General features: G+C 42.1%; 1 protein-coding gene across 7 annotated transcripts in view; it reads right to left on the bottom strand.

The window, feature by feature from the left end:
• The window catches only part of WDR27 (WD repeat domain 27), a 421,522-nt gene that overhangs the window by 341,873 nt on the left and 56,038 nt on the right, over positions 1-23,611 (bottom strand). For all 7 annotated transcript variants that reach the window (XM_056567129.1, XM_056567126.1, XM_056567130.1 and 4 more), the window contains 4 exons: positions 20,432-20,537; positions 5,811-5,914; positions 3,721-3,785; positions 1,151-1,284 (listed from right to left, as the gene is read on the bottom strand). In XM_056567129.1, coding sequence (XP_056423104.1) covers positions 1,151-1,284; positions 3,721-3,785; positions 5,811-5,914; positions 20,432-20,537 — 409 coding nt within the window. The remainder of the gene's footprint in view (positions 1-1,150; positions 1,285-3,720; positions 3,786-5,810; positions 5,915-20,431; positions 20,538-23,611) is intronic.

The raw sequence follows: 23,611 nt of genomic DNA, 5'->3' as shown, positions 1-23,611 counted from the left end.
CACAGGGAATTTCAGCAGTGGTAAATTCTGAAGCACAAATGCAAGATTCAGGACCAGGCAAAAGAATGAACATGACTACATTTTACAACTTCTGCTTTGGTACCTCAAATCAGTGTACCCTTTCATTCTGATGTCAGCCAATTCTAAGGGAAGGTCCATATCTCCTGGAAGATGGTGAAGAACTCGCAATCCCTAGAACTCTGTGTAACGCCCCATGGGTGTAGTCACTGTGTCACATGTGGTAGCCGGCCAGGCATGCAGAATGGGGCAAACTGACACTAAATATAGCGTCAGACGCAGCAGAGCTTAAAAGGTGTATATTAGCTATGTAGATGCTGAGAGAACAGCTAGGCAAGATGGATAAAGGTGCAGGCTGGCTGAAACAAGCTGCAAGCTGGCAGGAAACATAGTAATGAGTCCAAGTTCATTAACAGGAGAGACAGGTCTGGATAAGAAGGTGTGGCAGAATTATACATGGAGTGCACGATTGGATTGGAGGAGGATTCATTAGGGAGTGCACAATGGCTCTATAAAACTCAGCCAGTGCTCGTGTGCAGCCCCTAGTGGCCTGAGCGGAAACTGCAGTAAGAAACACACCAGAGCAGGAAGACCAGGAAATATAGCAGACACATGGCTCAAAGAATGCCGCCCATCGCTGGTAAGAACCAGGACACATGGTACGCTGGTGGTTTCCAAACACTCTGCCCCCTGGTTTAGACCAACGTGAAATCAATAGCAATCTATAGTTTTTTTGATTTGTTTTTTTTTTTATATCAAACTATATCAGAGCAAATACAAAGGAACAAAATAAACAAAATGGAATGTGTGGAATACTGGAAAATATGCTGTCATTTGTATGTCCATCTTGCATTTGCTGTACTACCTACCTATGGTTTGAGGTTTCATCAGATGCATTAGAATTAGTGCTCAACATGAACATCTTTGTGACAATATTGTCTTTTGAGAAAACAGTAATAAACAAAAAGCATTTGTAAATTGTGCAGAACTATGATATTTTCAGGCTTGGAATGTCACTTGCAGTCTGATAGTAATGTCAACGTAATGGGCTAAATGTAATTAAAAAAATATTGTAGAATTTACATCCAGGACAATCCAAAACAAATGTAGGTTGTCTTAAAAATACTATTACCTAGAAACGATGGACAAATTTGTTCCTGGTCCAATATTCTGCAGTTCGTGGTTCTGAAGTTGCAAGAAGGCTTGAGTGTCAAATGTCAGCAACGATATTTTGCATCCAAACATTGATGCAATTAAACAAATATCCTGCACAAAAATGAAATATTTAAATACAAACACTTAAGACTTGAAGTTACAAAAACACATAATCCTCTACATTTACAGTCCCCAAAGGTGGCAATAAACATTAAAGTGGTACTCTGGTGCTAAGACATCTTATCCCCTATCCAAAGGATAGGGGATAAGATGCCTGATCGCGGGGGTTCCGCCGCTGGGGACCCCCGTCATCTTGCATGCAGCACCCTGCTATAATCAGTCCCCTGAGCATGTTCGCTCCGGGTCTGATTACTGGCGAACCCTCAATGCAAGCCCATGGGAGGGGGCATGACAGCTGTCACGCCCCCTCCCATGGGCTTGCATTGAGGGGGCGGAGCGTGACGGCACACAGGGTCGGCCCCCGTGATTGCCAGTAATCAGACCCGGAGCGAACACGCTCCAGGGACTGATTATAACAGGGTGCTGCGTGCAAGATCACGGGGGTCCCCAGCAGCGGGACCCCCACGATCAGGCATTTTATCCCCTATCCTTTGAATAGGGAATAAGATGTCTTAGCGCCGGAGTACCCCTTTAAAGGGAGTAGGTTGAAACCCATTTTAGTCCATATTGGCTTTTATAGTTGTTCAGACTGGCCACACATGATTAGTGAAATCTAGAATATTCTGAGAATAATCTCTCTCAAAAGATTTGTGAATGAAAAATTTTAACCACAGCTGATTTTTTCAGACAATTGCAGTCATCATCGGACAATCATCGGTCAGCCAATTGATGGTTTGTTGGTAAATTTTGGTTGAAATTCAACTTTAACGCCTTAATGACCAGGCCCATTTTCACCTTAAGGACCAGGCCAATTTAATTTTTACTTTTCGTTTTCCTCTCCTTCTAAAATCCATAACTCTTTTATATTTCCATTTACAGACCCATATAAGGGCTTGTTTTTTGCGTGTCCAATTGTACTTTGTAATGAAACCTCTCATTTTACCATAAAATGTACAGCGAACCCCCCAAAAAAAATTTTAAGGGAGGAAATTTAAATGAAAACCAAAATTTTGTACATTCTGGAGGGGTTCGTTTTCACACTGTACAATTTATGGTAAACATGACATGTGTTCTTTATTCTGTGGGTCAATACGATTAAAATGATACCCATGGCTAGATACTTTTGTACCGCTTAAAAAAAAAAATCTAAAAATGTTTGTACAAAATCAGTCATCTAAAATCGCCCTATTTTGACCACCTATAACTTTTTCATTTTTCCGTATATAGGGCAGTAGGAGAGCTCATTTTTTATGAGGGCTCATTTTTTAGATACCACATTTGCATATATAAAACTTTTAGATCATTTTTTATTAATTTTTTTTTATATAAAATGTGACAAAAAAGCAGCATTTTTGGACTTTTTTATTTTTTACGTTTACGCCATTCACCGTACGGGATCATTAACATTATATTTTGATAGTTCGGACATTTACGCATGCGGCGATACCAAATATGTTTATTAAAAATATATATTTTACACTTTTTGGGGGTAAAATGGGAAAAACGGACAATTTTCATTTTTATTGGGGAGGGGATTTTTCACTTTTTTTTTACTTTTTATTTTTACATTTGTCAACTTTTATTTATTTTTACACTTTTTATGTCCCCATAGGGGACTATCTATAGCAATCCTTTGATTGCTAATACTGTGCAGTGCTATGTATAGGACATAGCACTGCTCAGTATTATCGGTGATCTTCTGCTCTGGTTTGCTCGATCTCAGACCAGAGCAGAAGACCCCGGGAGACGGCCAGAGCCAGGTGAGGGGACCTCCGGCCTCCATGCTGGATGATCGGATCGCCGCGGCAGCGCTGCGGGCGATCCTATCATCCAATCAAAGTACCGCAATGCCGCAGATGCCGTGATCTGTATTGATCACGGCATCTGAGGGGTTAATGGCGGGCATCTGCGCGATCGCGGATGTCGGCCATTACGGGCGGGTCCCAGGCTGCTGCTAGCAGCCAGAACCTGCCGTGAATGACGCGAGCACCGTTCCGATGCTCACGGTCATACACAGGACATAAATGTACGTCCTGGTGCGGGAAGTCCCGCCAAGCCAGGACGTACATTTACGTCCGTGGTCGTGAAGGGGTTAAACAACCTTAGTCTAATGTATAGGAACCATAATCAAACACATCCTAAGGGTATGTTCAAACGTAGCCTGTATGCTGTGGATTTCACGCAAGGTAAAATCTGCAGAATGTAATCAGTGAGTTTTAATATTTACTTCATCCTTTCATTCACTGGACATAACACAAAATCTACATCATAAAATCTGTATTAAAATCCTCAGTATCCACATTGGATTTTTGTGTGAAATCCGCAGTGTATGCACTTACGTGTGAACATACTCTTAAAGTGCTCTACATCCACTTGCTAACAAAGTCATTCTTATTAAAGGAAAAAATTTACCATTAGGTAACTTACATTTTCTCCAGATTTACTAGAAATAGAGACTGATCCAGCTAACTGAATGCTGAGGTTGGGATAGTCTTTAAAAGAAAAAAAAAATAAGTTAAGAATGCCTAGGAAGGTGGTTTAGTCAATATCAATATCATATATTTAACTGACACCCCTGTAATTAATATTTTCTATAAACGATTTTGATGTTGGCATCTAAAGATAATATGACAGAGATAAAGTGGTACTGAATTTATTTGCCATGAAGAGGTTGGCTAAGTGCAGTGCCAATTTGCTGCCCATGGCAGTTCTGCTGAGTTGCAGGTTTACTTCATAACACAAAAAGAGGAAAATTAATCCAAAATCAAAACAATAAAATACACAGACAGCCCTGGATCAAAAACCTATAGATTAATCCACATACCTCAGAAAGGACAGCTTTCCCCCCAATACACAAAAAAAGTCCATTGTCTGCAGCCAGGGCTTCAGATAAAATTGTAACTGTTCCAAACCAAGAGATGGAGGTGAACATTTACAACATCTCAAAAAGAACATTCGTGGATCAGAATCCCTGGATGCCCAGAAGCCAACTAACCCAATAAAAAGTATAAAGAAACAGTAGGAAAACTGCAAGTAAACTAAAAAATATACTACAAAAAGATGGCTGTCTGAAAATAAAAGTCCCAGACCCTCCCATGCTTTTTCTTTTACAGACAATCCCCAAGTCTGGGTAATGTTATGAAAAGGAGTTCAGTGCCCTTTGAAACATAACAAGTATACTATGCAATGTAAGGGGCTGCAAAATAGGCTCCTATATAAAAATCACGGACAGGATTCAAATCCTTAACACACAACGGGAATATAGGGTTCTTGGGACATTCACTAGCTAATGTGGTCTACTAAATGTCCAGCTGGAGGGTCTTTATGTTAGAGAAAGATCGCTTCTTTAATTTCTTTAAAAAAAAAGCATCTGAAAAATAAAAGAAGTGATCTGATTGGTTGTTCTGGGCAACTCAGCAACTTTTCCTCAGCACAGGTTTTGATAAATCTCCCCATATATTTTTAAACTGAAAGTTTAGTCTCTGCAGCATACTGAGCCACAATATGACAGTTGTTCCTCAACTGCTTAGCATATATAGTATACAAACTGTCACTTTCTAAAACATGGCAGATTTCTGAAACATGTATAAGGCAAAATTTGCATGACAATTTTACAATACGGTTTTGTATCAGTTTTTTTTCTGCCCAAAAGAGGAAACAAAAAATGGACAAACCGTATGCAAAACTGTGCATTATAAGGAGGCTTAATTAGTAAGTGGGGGATCGCACACGGTTTTTATAACTGTGAAAAAGTCATTTGACAGCCAACCACAGCCTCCCGCAGCCGGGACTACTACTACTTCCATCATGGAACAGACTTGTTTCCTTGATGGGAGTAGTAGTTCCCCCGGCTGAAGGAGTCTGCGGGTGGTTGTGTTGACTACAGTTGTGGTTATACTACTACCCCATCATGGAACATAGTCTGTTCCATGTTGGGGGTAGTAGTAGAGGGGCTGAGGGATTGATCGCATCGGGTCTCACTTCTGAGACCCACTGTGATCATAACTTATTATCCAGGGGAGCTGGTGGCATGTCGCATCGCTCCACGCCGATGTATTTTTCATACTCAGCACTTCATATTCAAATACACCGTTGGAAGCCCTGAAAGGCCAGCACCAAGTGTCCATTAATGGCTCTCAGCGGGCTATTTCTAGGTTGTTCTATGTAGAGCCTGGCTGGCCAAGGAATGCAACGCAATATGCTGCCCGTTTCCCCAGCAGGAGCATGGAACAGAGGTGAAAACATGTACTGCAACCGTATAGCAAAATCATAATGTGAATGCATCCTAAAAGAGAAAGCGTCTTTGTTACACTTCCGCCATTCATTTTTTAAGAGTACAATACAAAAAGGAAGCTGGACTGTGATGGCTAGAAGTCTGTTAAAGAAAAATACATGAGGCCATACAGAATATCTTATGTTTGTGTTTTGGGTATAAAAGGAATAGCAAGAAATCCAAATGAACTATTTCACTTTTCTATGAATATGTTATGTTGACATTGTTTATTATAGATTTTTACCTTCAAAATGTAAAACGCCTTCAACTTCACTGTTTGCTATATTTACTAACAGCAAATCAGTAGAACTTCCCACCCAAAGAAATACAGAGTTTCCCAAGAGAGGCCTAAAATAATAACAAAGAAAAGATATGAGCAATGTAAATCTTCAATTATCCAAATTTGACAAAAGTCACTTTACATGCTAATAACGTTGGAACAACTTTTTTCATGAACCATTGTACATTATGTTAGTGGTAAATTGTCGTGGATACATTCAGTGGGGGGGGGGGGGTTTTGTGTGGAAAAAAACACTAATATTCCCTGAAAAATTACAAAATTCTCTACTTGTATGAAAGATTGTCATACCACATAAATTGTAGAAATGATTCCCATTTACAATATGTCTACTTCATATTGGCATAAAGCTTTATCACTTTAGCAGCAATTTTTCAAGAAAATTTCCAAAGCCTATTTTTTTTTTAGGATCCGAATCACTTCTGAAGTGACTTTTAGTGGTCTATATAATAGAATCCCCATAAATGACCCTTTTTTAACAACTGCACCCCTTGCATTAATTAAAACTGCATTCACATAAGTTGATAACACTTTAGGTGTTCCACAGCAATTAATGAAAAATGGAGGTGAAATTTAATTTTTAATATTTACTATTTTTTTTTTAAACATTCCATATGTGGTCCAAGTGTGCCATGCAACCCAAACACAGTCCTCTGAAACTAAGGAAACCTTTATACATTTTAAGGCCTTATTTTTATTAGGATGTTTTTCAAGCACCATGTTGCATTTGAAGAGCTGAAGTAACAGTATAATGCAATCCACCAAAAAGCCCATTTCAGAAGCTAAAACCCTCAAGGCATATATCTAGGCATGTAGTAGAGTTTTCCAGATTAATTGCAAACAATGAAACAATGCAACTTGTTTAGAATTATGCAATTTTAGTGCCCAACATGTTGTGCCTGGCTTGGGTTATCGGAGGGACCACAAATTATTATGCAGGTTCTTCGGAGTAAAAAAATAAATAAAAATAAAATACCCCAAATGTGGCCATTATTTGCTTTCTGTGCACATGGCAGGGCTCATAAGGGAAGGACCGCCATATGCCATATGGCTTTTAGAACACAAAATTTGCTAGAAAAGTTCTTAGACACCACTCGTGGACTTTATCTAGGGGTATTGTCATAGCTTTGACCCCCCAGAACAGTGTTTCTCAACCAGGGAGCCTCCAGACATTGCAAAACTACAACTCCCAGAATGCCTGGACAGCCAAAGGGTGCCAAATGCTGTCCGGGGATGCTGGGAGTTGTAGTTTTGCAACACCTGGAGGCAGCCTGGTTGGGAAACACAACTTTGTATCCAGTAAATGAAACTGAGGAAATGTACCCCAATGTTTGTTTCTCTTGTTTAAAACTACCCTTACTTATGCCATAATCAGATTTTTATCAATATGGTGGGGCCCAAAAGTAAATGAAAATTCAGCAGTTTTCAGGATATAGCTTAACCCCTTAAAGGGGTATTTCAGGATTTTTTTTTATTAGACTATGCTACAGGGGCTGTAAAGTTAGTGTAGTTCCTAATATAGTGTCTGTACCTGTGTGTGATGGTTTTCTCACAATTCCTCTGTGATTTTCACCCCACTTTTTATTTTTACCGGCATACAAAATTACTGTTGTCTCAGATTTTTCCCAGCTTGCAATGCGGTCGAGACCTGACTCACTAGTCAGCTGATGACAGGGAGCCTGTCTGCTTCAATGGGTGGAGGGATCACTCTGCAACTAATGCAACAGCTGTAGGCACCCTGATTGAAAAACACAGGTCTGCAGCTCATTTATGTTTCAATGGGTGGGGTGGCTGATGTGTAGGAGGGAGGAAAATGAAATAGTGGGATTTGTAGTAAAAAAATCAGTATGTTTAAAATCGCCCTATTTGACCACCTAAAACTCTTTAATTTTTCCATATATGGGGCGGTATGGGGGCAATTATTTTTTTTATGTGATCTGTGCTTTTTATTGATACCAGATTTGCATATATGAAACTTTTAAAATCACTTTTTATAAAAAATAAATTTGAGTAATAAAATGTGACAAAAAAGCGTCAATCATCTATTTAAACGTGCGCATTGCCGCCCCTGTGATCTCGGGTGCGGCACCCCAGACATCTGGTGCACAAAGCAAAGTTTACTCTGTGACGGATGACTGGCAATGCGGAATGGAGGCTCTTCCCTGGTCATTCCCCGCTCGTGACATCACTGCCATGCCTCCTGCATGCAAGTCTATGGGAGGGGAGGGGGCACTCCCATAGACTTGCATTGAGAGTGAGTGGCCGTGATGTCACCAGCCTCCGGGGCTGCACCCGACACTCTAAATGAACGCTGGGTGCAGCAGGTATAGGGGCGGAGTACCCATTAAACTTGCAGAATAACACCAGAAGTAATCCCATTGTTAAAACTAAATCCAGGAACTATTCATTTAGGGGTATATTGATTATGTTAACCATTTTAAGAGTACCTCTCATGATCTTGTTAAATTTTATAATCCTCCCAGGTCATTGCCCACATCATGATAAACCACCCCCTGCCTTTATTGTTCTTATTTGTTAGTTTTCTACCTTGATATTGCTCTGTATTTTCTGCTCAGTCTCAGTCAGATTCACAGACTGGGAAGGGGCGTTCCCCAGCAGGCGTGACATCATCTGAAGCCATACTGGGTAAAACTTTCTCCCTCACTCTGCTACACACAGCCCAGAGCAGTTCAGTGTGTGATCTGATTTTGGACTCCTGCCAGGCCAGCAGGAGTCCAAAGTCTGTGCAAAAGATGGGGGAAAATCTGCCACTAGGGAGACACAAATAAAACATAGAAAACTTTTTTTTTTAACCCCTTCCCGACCCAAGACATACATGTACATCATGGACAGGAAGGTTTTTCCGACCTGTGATGTACATGTACATCATGTACATACCAGCAGCCGCTGACAGCACAGCCCGGTAAGATGGTGGCTATCACTGATAGCCAGCCATCTTGTGTCGGGACCCAGGGGGTCAAAAGAGATGTGCTTATATTGACATCCATCCATGGCAGCGGCTCCACCACTGTTCCTGTACGAGGCACAAGTTCCACCATCTCCAAGCCAGATTGTATTCTGGATTATAACAAATAAATGGGAAGGGTGGACTTATCCGATCAAGTCCTCAATCCGTTCAGTGCCATGAGAAAAACGAAGGCCTGGTACAAAAAGCTTGTGGTGCACATTGTGCAAATGGCACTGTACAATGCATTCGTGCTATCACGTAATGCAGGTGGGACAGGGACATTTCTTAAGTTTCAAGAAATTGTTATAAAGGCCCTCATTTTTGGACACCGAGAGGAGGAGCGCCCCAGTACCTCATCAGTGGGGTACAACCATATTGTACCAGGCCAACATTTTCTCAGTTTTATCCCCTCTAGCGGAAAAAAGGGAAGGACCGACAAGAGATGAAGAGTCTGCTACAAAAAAGGCTGTAGAAAGGACACCACTTTCCACTGTGAAACTTGCCCCAATAACCCTGGCCTGTGCATAAAAGATTATTTCCAAGAGTTCCACAAATCCCTAAATTACTACATTTATCTTTTATTAACCCTATTATCACCTTTTTATCCCCATTCTCTGCAATTTCTATACGTCCCCACATCTAAAATCCAACCTCAATTTGGCACCCATAACCCATTTCGTAATCATTTAAATTTTACCCCAAAACCATTCCAGCAAAATTTGCGGCACAGTATGCTGCAAATTTTTTCATTGTACCCCAAAACCACTCCAGCAAAATGTGCGGTACAGTATGCTGCTAATTTTTTTATTGTACCCCAATACCATTCCAGCAAAATGTGCGGTACAGTATGCTGCACATTTTTTCATTGTACCCCAAAACCATCCCAGCAAAATCCGTGTGAGCTAAGCACAACCTATTTGGCACTTCAATGTGCAATCACAATTTTCCTTTAGCACAATCCCTAAGAGCATTAGCTTTTGGAAAACCTCTGTTGGATCAAAATGCTCAATACCCACTTTTTGAATTCATTGAAGGGTGTAGATTTTAAAATGGGGTCACTTCTCTGCATTTCCACAATTTGTACACCTCATCTCTCTCCTGAACCTTGCCATCTGCCCAGTCAGACGATAGCATGCTGTAAATGGGGTACTGGTGTGTTCAGGAGAAGTTGAGTAACAAAGTTTGGGGTGCTATTATCCCTTGTGAAAATGAGCCAACTTGTGCTAAATGTGCAATTTGAGAATAAAAATGACAAATATTTTCACGGCATAATGTTAAAAACTATCCTCAATCTCATGTGAGGTCAAAATGCTCACTACCCCCCCTAAATGAATTCTCTGAGGGGTGCAGTTTCCAAAATGGGGTCACTTGTGGGGTTTTTCCACTGTACTGGTACCACAGTGGGCATGCAGGTGGTGTGAGAAAACACTAAATCTGAATCCAAAACCCAAAAGGCACTGAATTCCTTTTGTGCCCTGCTGTGTGCCCAAAAAGTGGTTTATGACCACATATGGGATACTGCCACGTTTAGGAGAGGTTGGGTGATAAAATTTGGGGTGCTACTATTCCTGCGTTCCTTGTGAAAATGAGCCAACTTGTGCTAAATGTGCAATTTGTGCATAAAAATGAAAAATTTTACTTTCACGGCTTAATGTTAAAAACTATCCCCAATCACCTGTGGGGTCAAAATGCTCACTACCCCCCTAAATAAATTCTCTGATGGGTGCAGTTTCCAAAATGGGGTCATTTTTGGGGTTCTTCACTGTTCTGGTACCACGGTGGACACTGCAAAATATCCTAAGAAAAAGGAGGTGTCAAATGTGCTGCATCATGTCTTAGACCTGTGTGTGAATCAAGGAGCACACTAGAACGACATATTACATATTTCTAAAATCTTTAGAATTGGGGTAATACATAGACATTTGATGCTTTTTTTTTGTTAATACCTTCCATGTCACCGAAAAAAATTGTTAAAACAAGAAAAATGCTAAAGAAAATTTGAAATTTAAAAATGTCCCTTCACTTTGCTTTATTCTTGTGAACCACCTAAAGTGTTAATAAACTTTGTAAGTGTAATTCTGAATACTTTGAAGGGTGCAGGTTTTAAAATGGGATGATTATTTGGGGTTTCTAGCATACAGGCCCCTCAAATCCACTTCATAATTGAAGCGGTCACTAAAAGAATGTTATTTTGAAATTACCGTATATACTCGAGTATAAGCCGACCCGAGTATAAGCCGAGACCCCTAATTTCAACCCAAAATCCCAGGAAAAGTTATTGACTCGAGTATAAGCCTAGGGTGGGAAATACATCATCCCCCCTGTCATCATCCAGACCCGTCATTAACATCCTCATCATCATCACCGCCTGTCATCATCTAGACCCTCATCATCATCACCTGTCATCATCCCCTTGTCATCATCCCACACATCCCCCCTTCATCATCCCCTTGTCATCATCCCCACCCCCTTCATCATCCCCTTGTCATCATCCCCACCCCCCTTCATCATCCCCTTGTCATCATCCCCACCCCCCTTCTTCATCCCCTTGTCATCATCCCACACATCCCCCCCTTCATCATCCCCTTGTCATCATCCCCACCCCCCTTCATCATCCCCCCCTTCATCATCCTCTTGTCATCATCCCCACCCCCCCTTCATCATCCTCTTGTCATCATCCCCACCCCCCCTTCATCATCCCACCCCCCCCTTCATCATCCTCTTCTCATCATCCGCCCTCAGTGGTCTTCAACCTGCGGACCTCCAGAGGTTTCAAAACTACAACTCCCAGCAAGCCCGGGCAGCCATCGGCTGTCCGGGCTTGCTGGGAGTTGTAGTTTTGAAACCTCCGGAGGTCCGCAGGTTGAAGACCACTGCGGCCTTCGACATCATCCAGCCCCCTCTCACCCCCCCTTTAGTTCTGTACAGTACTCACCTCCGCTCGGCGCTGGTCCGGTCCTGCAGGACTGTCCGGAGAGGAGGTCGTCCGGTGGGATAGTGGTTCCGGGCTGCTATCTTCACCGGGGAGGCCTCTTCTCCGCGCTTCCGGCCCGGAATAGAGGCGTTGCCTTGACAATGACGCAGAAGTACGTTGGCAATGAACGCACCTCTGCGTCGTTGCCAAGGCAACGTGACTATTCTGGGGCCGGGCCCGAAGCGCTTAGAAGAGGCCTCCCCGGTGAAGATAGCAGCCCGGAACCACTATCCCACCGGACCACCTCCTCTCCGGACAGTCCTGCACAGAACTAAAGGGGGGTGAGAGGGGGCTGGATGATGTCGAAGGCCGCGGTGGTCTTCCACTTGCGGACCTCCGGAGGTTTCAAAACTACAACTCCCAGCAAGCCCGGACAGCCGATGGCTGCCCGGGCTTGCTGGGAGTTGTAGTTTTGAAACCTCTGGAGGTCCGCAGGTTGAAGACCACTGCGGGTGGGGGAGTTCACTCGAGTATAAGCCGAGGGGGGTGTTTCCAGCACGAAAAATCGTGCTGAAAAACTCGGCTTATACTCGAGTATATACGGTACCATGAAAATGTGAAAAAATGCTCATAATATTATAAGCCTTCTAATGCCCTTAAAAAGTAAAAGAATGTATAACAAATGATGCAAACATAAAGAAGACATATTGTAGATGTGAATTAATACCTAAATTTATTTGGCATAACTATTTCTCTTACAAGTAGATAATCTCCAATCTAGAAAAATGCAAATTTTTTCAAATTTTTTTAGTTTTTCACAAAAAACGCTGCATATATCAACAAAAATGTACTACTAATATGAAGTAGAATAAGTCAAGAAAAAACTATATCAAAATTGCATTGCCCAGTAAAAGCATTCCAAAGTTATTACCACATGTGAGACACAGAGAGACAAAGAGACACATATCAGATTGGAAAAAACGGGCTGGGTCATAAAGGCCAAAACTAGGCAGGTTGAACAAAGTACATTAGAAAGATTTTTTTATTTACCATAAGGAGTTCAATAGCAAAAATTAGTTTTAATGAGAGTGCCCATTTAAGCATAAAATTGAAGAAGGGCCTTGTGGCTTTTGGATTTAGTTAGATGAATTCCAGGCACAATGGCATTTGTTTGCAGATGTTCTGATGTAAAAAAGCAGAATACTCAGTTCCTTAAGTATTGATCTAGGGGTATCATCAAATGGTTTGTTTTATTTGAGGTATAATACCAGTTTGTAAATGGGGACTATTATACTGGATTTAGTGGTCAAATCCCTCCTGAGATTTGTGCAAACCTAATGGCCAACTACAAAAAACGTCTGACATGAGCAAGGGTTTTGCCATCAAGGACTAAGTCATGTTTTGCAAAGGGATCAATACTTATTTGAATCAATTCATAACTTATTTGACTTATTTTTGTCATTCTGTCCTTCAGTTATAAATAAACCTACCAAGGAAATTATAGATTGCTTATTTCTTGGTCATTGGTCAAAACAAACAAAATGAGCAGAGGATCAAATATTATTTTCCTTTACTGTACATATAAACTGAGGAGATGTGAGCTGTAGCACTTGCAGCACTCTAAAGCTAGGTTCACACTGTATTTTTTGTTTACTTTTGTTATATTCTTAAAACAGACAAAAGATATATGTTAAATAGATGCTAAAAAGGATGCTGTTGTGTACCATACAGTAGTGTAAGTTTCCATTTGGACTACTTTGTAAATTTTAATGTAAGTAACATATAATTTCTTTTGTTGGATACAATAGCACAGACTACTATATTATACTACATAGAAAGAAAAAAAAAAGTAAAGAAAACAGTGAAACATGGACAAATGGAAACATTGGGCTTCATTTAGTTCACACGGCAGTCTGTCCCCGTTTTTTTTATCCCCGTTTCTGTTCCGTTCTTGCAGGCTTAAACATTTAAAAAAAAATCCCATTCATGTCAATGGGATTTTTTTACAATCCATTTACATCCGTTCGTGCACTCATTTTCGTTTTTTTGATCGCAGAAAAAACAGCGCATGCAGTATTTTTTCTTCCGTAACAAAAAAAAAAGGGAAGGAAAAAAGGATACAGTAAATTTAATATTGAAGTCTATGGAAAATGGACGAGTCTTTCATGTCATCCGTTTGCATCCATTTTTTCAATCTGTTTTTGATCCGTTTTTACTTCTGAGCATGCTCAGAAAAAAAATATCTTTTTTTTGGTTTATTAACTGAACAATAATGGATCCAAACATCCATTTGCATACGTTATTGTCGTTTTTTTTTTGTTTGTTTTTTAAAGTCCGTTTTTATTTTTGACGAAAGAAGAACAGGACGGGTCTAGACGGCCGTGTGAACGCAGCCTTACTAAGGCTTTTCTGAGTAGATTTTGTAGGGTTTTTTTGTGTGGTGGCTAAAAATTTCGAGGAAAATTTCAAATAAACCATTCAGTTTGTCTATTTTGCACCATATATTTTAATACTAGCTGAGTACCTGGCGTTGCCCGGTTTTTCCTTCCTAATCCTTGTTGGGGAGGAAAATAAACAAAGGAGGAAACTTTTGACTTCATATCCCGTCCTAATATATTGTTGTCATATACCAATCCCATATCCCGTCCTCCTATCCCGTCCTCCAATCCCGTCCTCCAATCCCGTCCTCCAATCCCGTCCTCCAATCCCGTCCTCCAATCCCGTCCTCCAATCCCGTCCTCCAATCCCGTCCTCCAATTCCGTCCTCCTACCCCGTCCTCCTATCCCGTCCTCCTATCCCGTCCTCCTATCCCGTAATATGTGTACCAGGTATTGAAATATCTCCAGCCGTAAGGAAGTTATGTGGGAATATACATTTCCCATTGATTTGCATGGGACTTTAAACAAAAACCCCGACACTCACAAATGGGGGTAGTTAAGGGTTAAATGAACTATCCTATATTTTAAGTGGACATATAAGTAACATGTGTTCAAGTATTATCGAAATATCTCCAGCCGTTTGGAAGTTAAGCAGTAACATATATTTCCCATAGACTTGTATGGGACTTTAAACAAAAACCCCACCCCTGGCAAATGGGGGTGAGTAAGGGTTAAATCACCTAACCTATGTTTGTTGTTGACATATAAGTAACATGTGTGCCAAGTTTCATGTTAATATCTTTAGCCGTTTGGATGTGATGTTGGAACATACACACACACATATACACACACATTAGCCCTCATTTACTAAGCTAATCCCGTCAATTTTTGTCGGGTTCTGCGACTGAAATTGTGCCGCACACCCCGTGCAACACTTTCTGAGACAGATTCTAGTATCATGACCCGATATCACTCGGAGAGTTTTGAAAACCCTACAAAAGGGGCGTGGTTATTGAAAAAAAGGGGCGTGTTCCCGACAAAACTCCACAAAAAATTTGAGTTTGTGAAGAAGAAAACCCTACAGCTCTAGGCAGTTGGGAAAAAGTAAAAATGGAGGGTTTATATGGCAAAACATGTCCTATGCTGTTTTAATTAAAACATGTCCTATGCTTCTAATTAAATTTGCAGTTAATGGCATATACGTTAAAAAAAATTCTAAAGTCCAATGAAATGTATAAAAAAAATGTAAGAAGGTAAAATGAGAAAAAAAAGTTCAAATTTTTTAAAAGAAGTAAAACAAAATCAAACCTATATAAGTTGGGTATCATTTTTGTCGTATAGACCTACAGAATAAAGATAAGTTGCAATTTTTACCAAAAAATGCACTGCGTGAAAAGTGAAGCTGCCAAAAATTAAAAAAATGTTTTGCTCCACAAATAATTTTTATTTGGTTTCGCTGTATATTTTGTGGTGAATGATTGATTTCATTACAAAGTAAAATTAGTGGCACAAAAAAAACAAGCCCTCATATAGGTCTGTAGGTAGTAAAAAACCCAGAGTCCTTAAAGGGGTATTCCGCTGCCCTGTGTCGGAAGCTCCGCTCCCCAGCGTCCGGAAGTTTATTGTTCCGCACGCTGTGTGCGGGCTTCCGTGTTCAGGACTGCACCTCGTGACGTAACGCCCGCCCCCTTTGTGACGTCATGCCCGACCCTCAACGAAAGTCTATGGGAAGGGGGCGTGACGGCGATCGCGCCCCCTTCGCATAGACTTTCGTTGAGGGGGTGGGCGTGACGTCACGAAGGGGTCGGGCGTGACGTTATGAGGGGCGGCCCTGAACACGGAAGCCCGCACACAGCGTTCGGAACAATAAACTTCCGGACGCTGGGGAGCGGAGCTTCCGACACAGGGCAGCGGAGTACCCCTTTAACCCCTTAAGGATGCAGCCCATTTTCCCCTCTAGGACGAAGCCCTTTTTTGCAAATCTGACCACTGGAATGCTTTTACTTATCATTCTGATTCTGAGAATGTTTTTTCTTACATATTCTACTTTAACATAGTGGTAAATTTTTGTGGTAACTTGCATCCTTTCTTGGTGAAAAATCCCCAAATTTTATGAAAAAATTAAAAATTTAGCATTTTTCTAACTTTGAAGCTCTCTGCTTGTAAGGAAAATGGATATTCCCAAAAATTTTTTTTGGGGATTCACATATACAATATGTCTACTTTATGTTTGCATCATAAAATTGACGACTTTTTACTATTGGAAGACACCAGAGGGCTTCAAAGTTCAGCAGCAATTTTCCAATTTTTCACAAAATTTTCAAACTCACTATTTTTCAGGGACCAGTTCAGGTTTGAAGTGGATTTGAAGGGTCTTCATATTATAAATACCCGATAAATTACCCCATTATAAAAACTGCACCCCCCAAAGTATTCAAAATGACATTCAGTCAGGGTTTTAACCCTTTAGGTGTTTCACAGGAAAAGCAGCAAAGTGAAGGAGAAAATTCACAATCTTCATTTTTTACACTCGCATGTTCTTGTAGACCCATTTTTTGAATTTTTACAAGGGGTAAAAGGAGAAAATGCATACTTGTATGTGTAACCCAATTTCTCTCGAGTAAGGACATACCTCATATGTCTATGTAAAGTGTTCGGCGGGCGCAGTAGAGGGCTCAGAAGCGAAGGAGTGACAAGGGGATTTTGGAGAGTAGGTTTTTCTGAAATGGTTTTTGGGGGGCATGTCGCATTTAGGAAGCCCCTATGGTGCCAGAACAGCAAAAAAAAAAAAAGACATGGCATACCATTTTGAAAACTAGACCCCTTGAGGAACATAACAAGGAGTCTTAATACCAAAAGTTTTTTCACGACTTGTGCAAAAAAAATGTTTTTCACTAAAATGCTGGTTTTCCCCCAAATTTCAAATTTTTTAAAGGGTTAATAGCAGAAAAGACCCCCCAAAATTTGTAACCCAATCTCTTCTGAGTATGGAGGTACCCCATAAGTGGACCTGAAGTGCACTGCGGACAAACTACAATGCTCAGAAGAGAAGGAGTCATATTTGGCTTTTTGAGAACAAATTTTGCTCGGGGGGCATGTTGCATTTAGGAAGCCCCTATGGTGCCAGGACAGCAAAAATAACCACATGGCATACCATTTTGGAAACTAGACCCCTTGAGGAACGTAACAAGGGATAAAGTGAGCCTTAATACCCCACAGGTGTTTCACGACTTTGGCATATGTAAAAAAAAAAAAAAAATTTCACTAAAATGTGGTTTTCCCACCAACATTTTTGCAAGGGTTAATAGCAGAAATGACCCCCCCAAAAAAAAATTTGTAACCCCATCTCTTCTGAGTATGGAAGTACCTCATAAGTGGACCTGAAGTGCACTGCGGGCGAACTACAATGCTCAGAAGAGAAGGCGTCATATTTGGCTTTTTGAGAGCAGATTTTGCTCGGGGGGCATGTCGCATTTAGGAAGCCCCTATGGTGCCAGGACAGCAACAAAAAAAACAAAACACATGGCATACCATTTTGGAAACTAGACCCCTCACAGAATGTAATGAGGGGTACAGTGAGCATTTACCCCCCCACTGGTGTCTGACAGATCTTTGGAACAGTGGGCTGTGCAACATTTTTCATTTTCACGGCCCACTGTTCCAAAGATCCGTCAGACACCTGTGGGGTGTAAATTCTCACTGCACCCCTTATTACATTCCGTGAGGGGTGTAGTTTCCAAAATGGGGTCACATGTGGGTGTGTTTTTCTTTTTGCGTTTGTCAGAACCGCTGTAACAATCAGCCACGCCTGTGCAAATCACCTCAAATGTACATGGTGCACTCTCCCTTCTGGGCCTTGTTGTGCGCCCCCAGAGCACTTTGCGCCCACATATGGGGTATCTCCGTACTCGGGATAAATTGCGTTACAAATTTTGGGGGGCGTTTTTCCCTTTTACCTCTTGTGAAAATGAAAAGTATAGGGCAACACCAGCATGTTAGTGTAAATTTTTTTAGTTTTTTACACTAACATGCTGGTGTAGACCCCAACTGTTCCTTTTCATCAGGGGTAAAAGGAGAAAAAGCCCCCCAAAATTTGTTAAGCAATTTCTCCCGAGTACGGCGATACCCCATATGTGACCCTATACTGTTGCCTTGAAATACAACAGGGCTCCAAAGTGAGAGCGCCATGCGCATTTGAGGCCTGAATTAGGGACTTGCATGGGGGGGGCAGTGTACTTGTGTATATGTAGTGTTTTACTCTTTATTTTATGGTAGTGTAGTGTAGTGTTTTTAGGTTACATTCACACTGGCGGCAGATTACACTGAGCCTCCCGCTAGGAGTTTGAGCTGCGGCGGAAAATTTGCCGCAGCTCAAACTTGAAGCGGGGAACTCATTGTAATCTGCCGCCAGTGTGAATGTAGCCTGTACATTCACATAGGAGGGGGGTCAAAACTACAACTCCCAGCATGCACTGACAGACCATGCATGCTGGGAGTTTTAGTTTTTCAACAGCTGGAGGCACACTGGTTGGAAAACCTTGAGTTAGGTTCTATGACCTAACTCAGTATTTTCCAACCAGTGTGCCTCCAGCTGTTGCAAAACTACAACTACCAGCATGTACTGATTGCGGAAGGGCATGCTGGGAGATGTAGTTATGCAACGGCTGGAGGCACGCAAGTACAACTCCCAGCATGCCAAGAAAGCCTTATGCTGTTCCTGAATGCTGGGAGTTGTAGTTTTGCAAGATTTAGAGGGGTTCAGGTTGTAAATCACTGTCCAGTGGTCTCTAAACTGTGGCCCTCCAGATGTTGCAAAACTACAACTCGCAGCATACCCAGACAGCAAACTGCTGTCTGGGCATGCTGAGTGTTGTAGTTTTGCAACATCTGGAGGGCCACGGTTTAGAGACCACTGTAAACTGTGGCCCTCCGGATGTTGCTTGGCAACAACTCACCTGGCAGGACCCGGATGAATTGCTGCCGCCGGCGCCGTGCGTGGGGGATGCCCACATGGAGAACCGCGCTCCGGGATCCAGGTAAGGGACCTTCAGCGCCGGGCCCTGGACAATGCCCCCGTTTTGCCCGGACACCGATAGGTGGGCAAAGCGGGGAACCGAACTTTAACCCCCCCCCCCTCCCCCGGTATGCTATGGTCGCTCCGGCCGGCCAATAGCAAGGATAGGAGGGGTGGCACCCCTGCCACCAAACTCCTATCCCTTCAGGGGGATCGAGGGTGTCTCGGACACCCCCGATCCCTCATATTTTCCGGGTCACTGGGTCACTAGTGACCCGTATGACCCGGAATCGCGCAGATCGCAGGTCTGAATTGACCTGCGATTTGCGTCCATCGCGGTCATGAGGGGGTCTCAGGACCCCCCTCGGCGATGTGACGGGATGCCTGCTGTTAGATAACAGCAGTCATCCCGGCCCGATCACCGATACCGGAACCTCCGCGCCGTACATGTACGTCGCCGCGCGCCAAGTGACACTTCGCGGCGCCGTACATGTACGTCGCTCATCGTGAAGGGGTTAAAGGGGTTATCCAGGAAAAAACTTTTTTTTATATATCAACTGGCTCCAGAAAGTTAAACAGATTTGTAAATTACTTCTATTAAAAAATCTTAATCCTTTCAGTACCTATGAGCTTCTGAAGTTGAGTTGTTCTTTTCTGTCTAAGTGCTCTCTGATGACACATGTCTCGGGAACCGCCCAGTTTAGACGAGGTTTGCTATGGGGATTTGCTTCTAAACTGGGCGGTTCCCGAGACACGTGTCATCAGAGAGCACTTAGACAGAAAAGAACAACTCAACTTCAGAAGCTCATAAGTACTGAAAGGATTAAGATTTTTTTTATAGAAGTAATTTACATATCTGTTTAACTTTTTTTCCTGGATAACCCCTTTAATGGGTTAAACATAAAACACAGTGTGAATCTAGCCTTATGCACCTGTATTACATCTGTTCTGCCTATTTTTCTAGATAAGATGCAGTATAACCATGAAATGTTTTGTTTGAGGTTTAATAAAATGTCCCCCTGATGGCAGAAAGATAAAAATGGGCCAAATGTAATCAAAGCTGTAAACAACATGTACACACAAAATTTTATAAAATACCTAATTATTATTTAAATTAGATTTACTGTAAAATTACTGTCTGGAGCACATTGGCAACACTAAGGTATTCTGCTTTTCATAGGGAAACATATTAAATATCAGGTGACATTTTGTAGTCTGTTGTGAAGGAGCAACTAACAGAATTTTCATCATACAGAAAATCTACGTAAAATAAATTATTTTTGTTAACTTACACGTCTTGTTCTTGATTTAGTTGTGCACATTTCTGTATATGTAATACTAGAAGACCCGAATCTACTACATCTTCCGAACTCCTGTCTTTGGCAGAAGATTTTAAATCTAAAGAAAACATTTTATAACTAAAATATAAGGAATTTAAACACAAAAAAGTAGTACAATATATTACACCAGACATTGTCAGATGCATGCAGACTTGTGGAAAAAATTTACTTTATCAGCGAGCGCTTCTCAGAACTCCAGAAGCATCAAGATGGAAGCCAAGATAGGGTTAAAGTGCTAGGAAGCACTATGTTTATTTAAATAACCAATAGACCCGTTTCGGAGGGACAATCCTCCTTCCTCAGACTTGTCATTAGCAGAAAGAATCAAAAGGCTAGACTCACCTTTGCTGAGGAGCATGTTGTGTGGACAGAAGAGAAGTGGTCCAGAGTTCATTTTAGTGATGCAATTTAAATTTATTTGGGTCTGATGGGAAACATTATGTATGTCGACAAACTTGAAAGACTGAACCCAAAGTGTGTAAAGAAGTCAGTGAAAGGTGGAGGAAGTGTCATGGTTTGGGGAGAGTTTTCTGCCGCAGGAGTTGGACCTCTCATACAGGTATGTTGCAGAGTGAATGCAAGTGTGTATCAGAACCTTCTTCATGCAAGACAATGCCCCCTGTCACACAGCAAAACGGGTAAAGCTGTTCCATTAAACTAAAAACATTGAAACAATGAAAAGGCCAGCCCAGAGTCCTGATCTAAACCCAATAGAAAACCTCTGGAAAATCCTTGGTGACAAAGTTATGGCCAAGAAACCCACAACAGTCACAGAACTGTGGAAGAGATTGGAAGAAGAGTGAAGCAAAATCCCATCAGGGAAGTGTAAGAGACTAGTGATGTCCTGTGGCCGCAGACGTGCTGAAGTCATTCAAAGCAAAGGCCTGTACACTTCCTACTGATTGGCGACTGTTGTAACCTTCAGATAATTTACTTAGAATCTATCTCCGTGCTACAGTCATCGCTGTTCTCTAATTATAATCATCACGTTTTTTGAAAAATAAAGGTTTTATGTTGATATACTTTGGTTATTTTGTAACACACGGTTCTGATGGCATGGTGTACCCCTTAGAAAAAATCCTTCAAAAAATCCTGTAGAGGACATTATTTCTGAAAAAATCAAGTGTTCATAAATTGTTCTCTAATTTTGATCTCCACTGTATGTATGTATGTGCATGTGTGTGTGTGTGTGTGTGTGTGTGTGTGTATATATATATTGTCATAAGGTGGCAAGGAAAGGGTGTATTTCCTTTTCTCACCATGAAGAATATCTCATCTGCTTCTTAAGTAATGAGGCAGCAGGGAAGGGATGTGTATATAAGATGGAGACTCAGTCTAATCTGTGCTCTGCCTGGGAAACAGCATGTTGCTGTAGGGGGAGACACTCGGACCCTGTTGAGGAAGCACACAGCTGGAATCTGTGAGTGGTCCAAGAAGTGGTGTGAACTGTGAGTAACAGGTTGCAGGAGACACATGTTTAACTGGCTGAGGGTAGCTCACCAGTTAGTAGTCAGGGCATGCTGATATGTGTAGTCAGTGACCAGACAGTCTAGGATTTTATTTTGTTCCTGCATTATGTTTGTTTTTCCCCTGCAACCTGTCTAAATAAAGCTGGCAAGGTGCCAGGCTTGCATGAGGAACTGTGGTCTGCTGTGTTATTGTGAGGAAACGTGTTCCGTGGCAGTGTCCAGGACGATCCCGGAGCTATCCCCAAGGAGGAATCCTTACATTTTGGTGGAGGATGTGGGCACACGTTGATAAGGACATCACATTGACAAGGGCAACCAACGGGAGAGTTGGAGAGGAGCCGTTGCTAGGAGCAACACCCTGCAAGATTGCAAGTCATTTGAGCCCAGCAGAGGAGTTCAAGCACAGGATGGTGTCTGTGGAGGAGCGTTGCTAGGGGCAACAGATCAAGATTTTTTTCTGGAAAAAAGACATTGGCAAGCCGTTGCTGGGGGCAACTGATGTGGGCCACAACCGGTGGTCGCCAGGATGAAGCCAAGGTCCCGTGAGGTGTTGGTGGGCGGAATCCCACTGTGGGTGGACTTGGATGGACGTAAGATAGTCTTAGATAATGCAAGAAATAATTCCCTTTGTGAAGTCCCGCCCGGAGCCCGGTAAGACTGTTCTAATTACCTTTGATACATGTTTTGGGGCAGTATGCCATATGATGGAGGTATGTGCAGAACTTACAGTTGAAATTGTACTGGGCAGATACTTTTTGTATAACTGGCAGCTCTGGGATGCCGAGAGTGCACCTGAGAGTTCGCACACAAAGGTTCCGGAAGTAGTGAGGACTGGGGGTTTCTACTGGACTGTGTGAATGGTGCTGTATATTGTGAACCCAGGCAGGCTGATAATGTGTTTCTTGAAACACTTAAGTTAATGTGTTATGATGCACAGAGTACTGTTCCCACCTCTCGCAGGACAAAAGAAAACCTGTGTGAGCTGGAAATAGAAGGTAAAAAGATGTTGGTTTTGTTAGATCCAAAATGTGTAATAAGTCTGGTAAAGACCAGCTGCAGAAAGCCAGACCCCGCTATAGTGTCTATACAAGCCACTATTTGGGGTTATAAAACAGTTAGTGTGTGTATTTCTTCTCCCTATGGTACCATAAGTCACAAGGTTGCAATAGAGCCTACCTTAGAGTATGAAGTAGTGCTGGGGAAGGATTTTCCGTTTTTTCAGCAGTTGTGGGAAGATAGTCAGGTGACTAGAGCAGGAACACCTGATAGGCTCCCAACACTTGGTTTTCACCACCACCACATAGCAGGGGACAGTAACTCAGCAGAGGATGAGGACGGGGAGTGTCAGCAGACTCTAGGCATATGTCAGGTGGGAGTGTGCCAGACCACTAGGGGAGCTGAAGAACCATCCACGAGTCAAGATGAAGAGGTGACTGGAATAGAAGCTACGGACATGGCTGCGGAAAAACCAAAACTCCGGAAGAGAGTGCTGGGGGCAGCGCTTACGGTCACAGACAGAGTCCTAAGTGAAGGAGATGTGGTGTCTGGACCAGAGAGGGGTTGTAACCAGGAAGGTCGAACCACTGGACCAGATATTGTTGCAGACCCAGGAGCCCTAGTCGATTTTGCCAGGCCGTGGACAGACTGTGATAAGACAAAAGAA

This window comes from Hyla sarda, chromosome 3 (assembly GCF_029499605.1).
Source record: "Hyla sarda isolate aHylSar1 chromosome 3, aHylSar1.hap1, whole genome shotgun sequence".
Classification (NCBI taxonomy): Eukaryota; Metazoa; Chordata; class Amphibia; order Anura; family Hylidae; genus Hyla; species Hyla sarda.
This window is presented reverse-complemented; position numbering and strand designations above follow the sequence as displayed.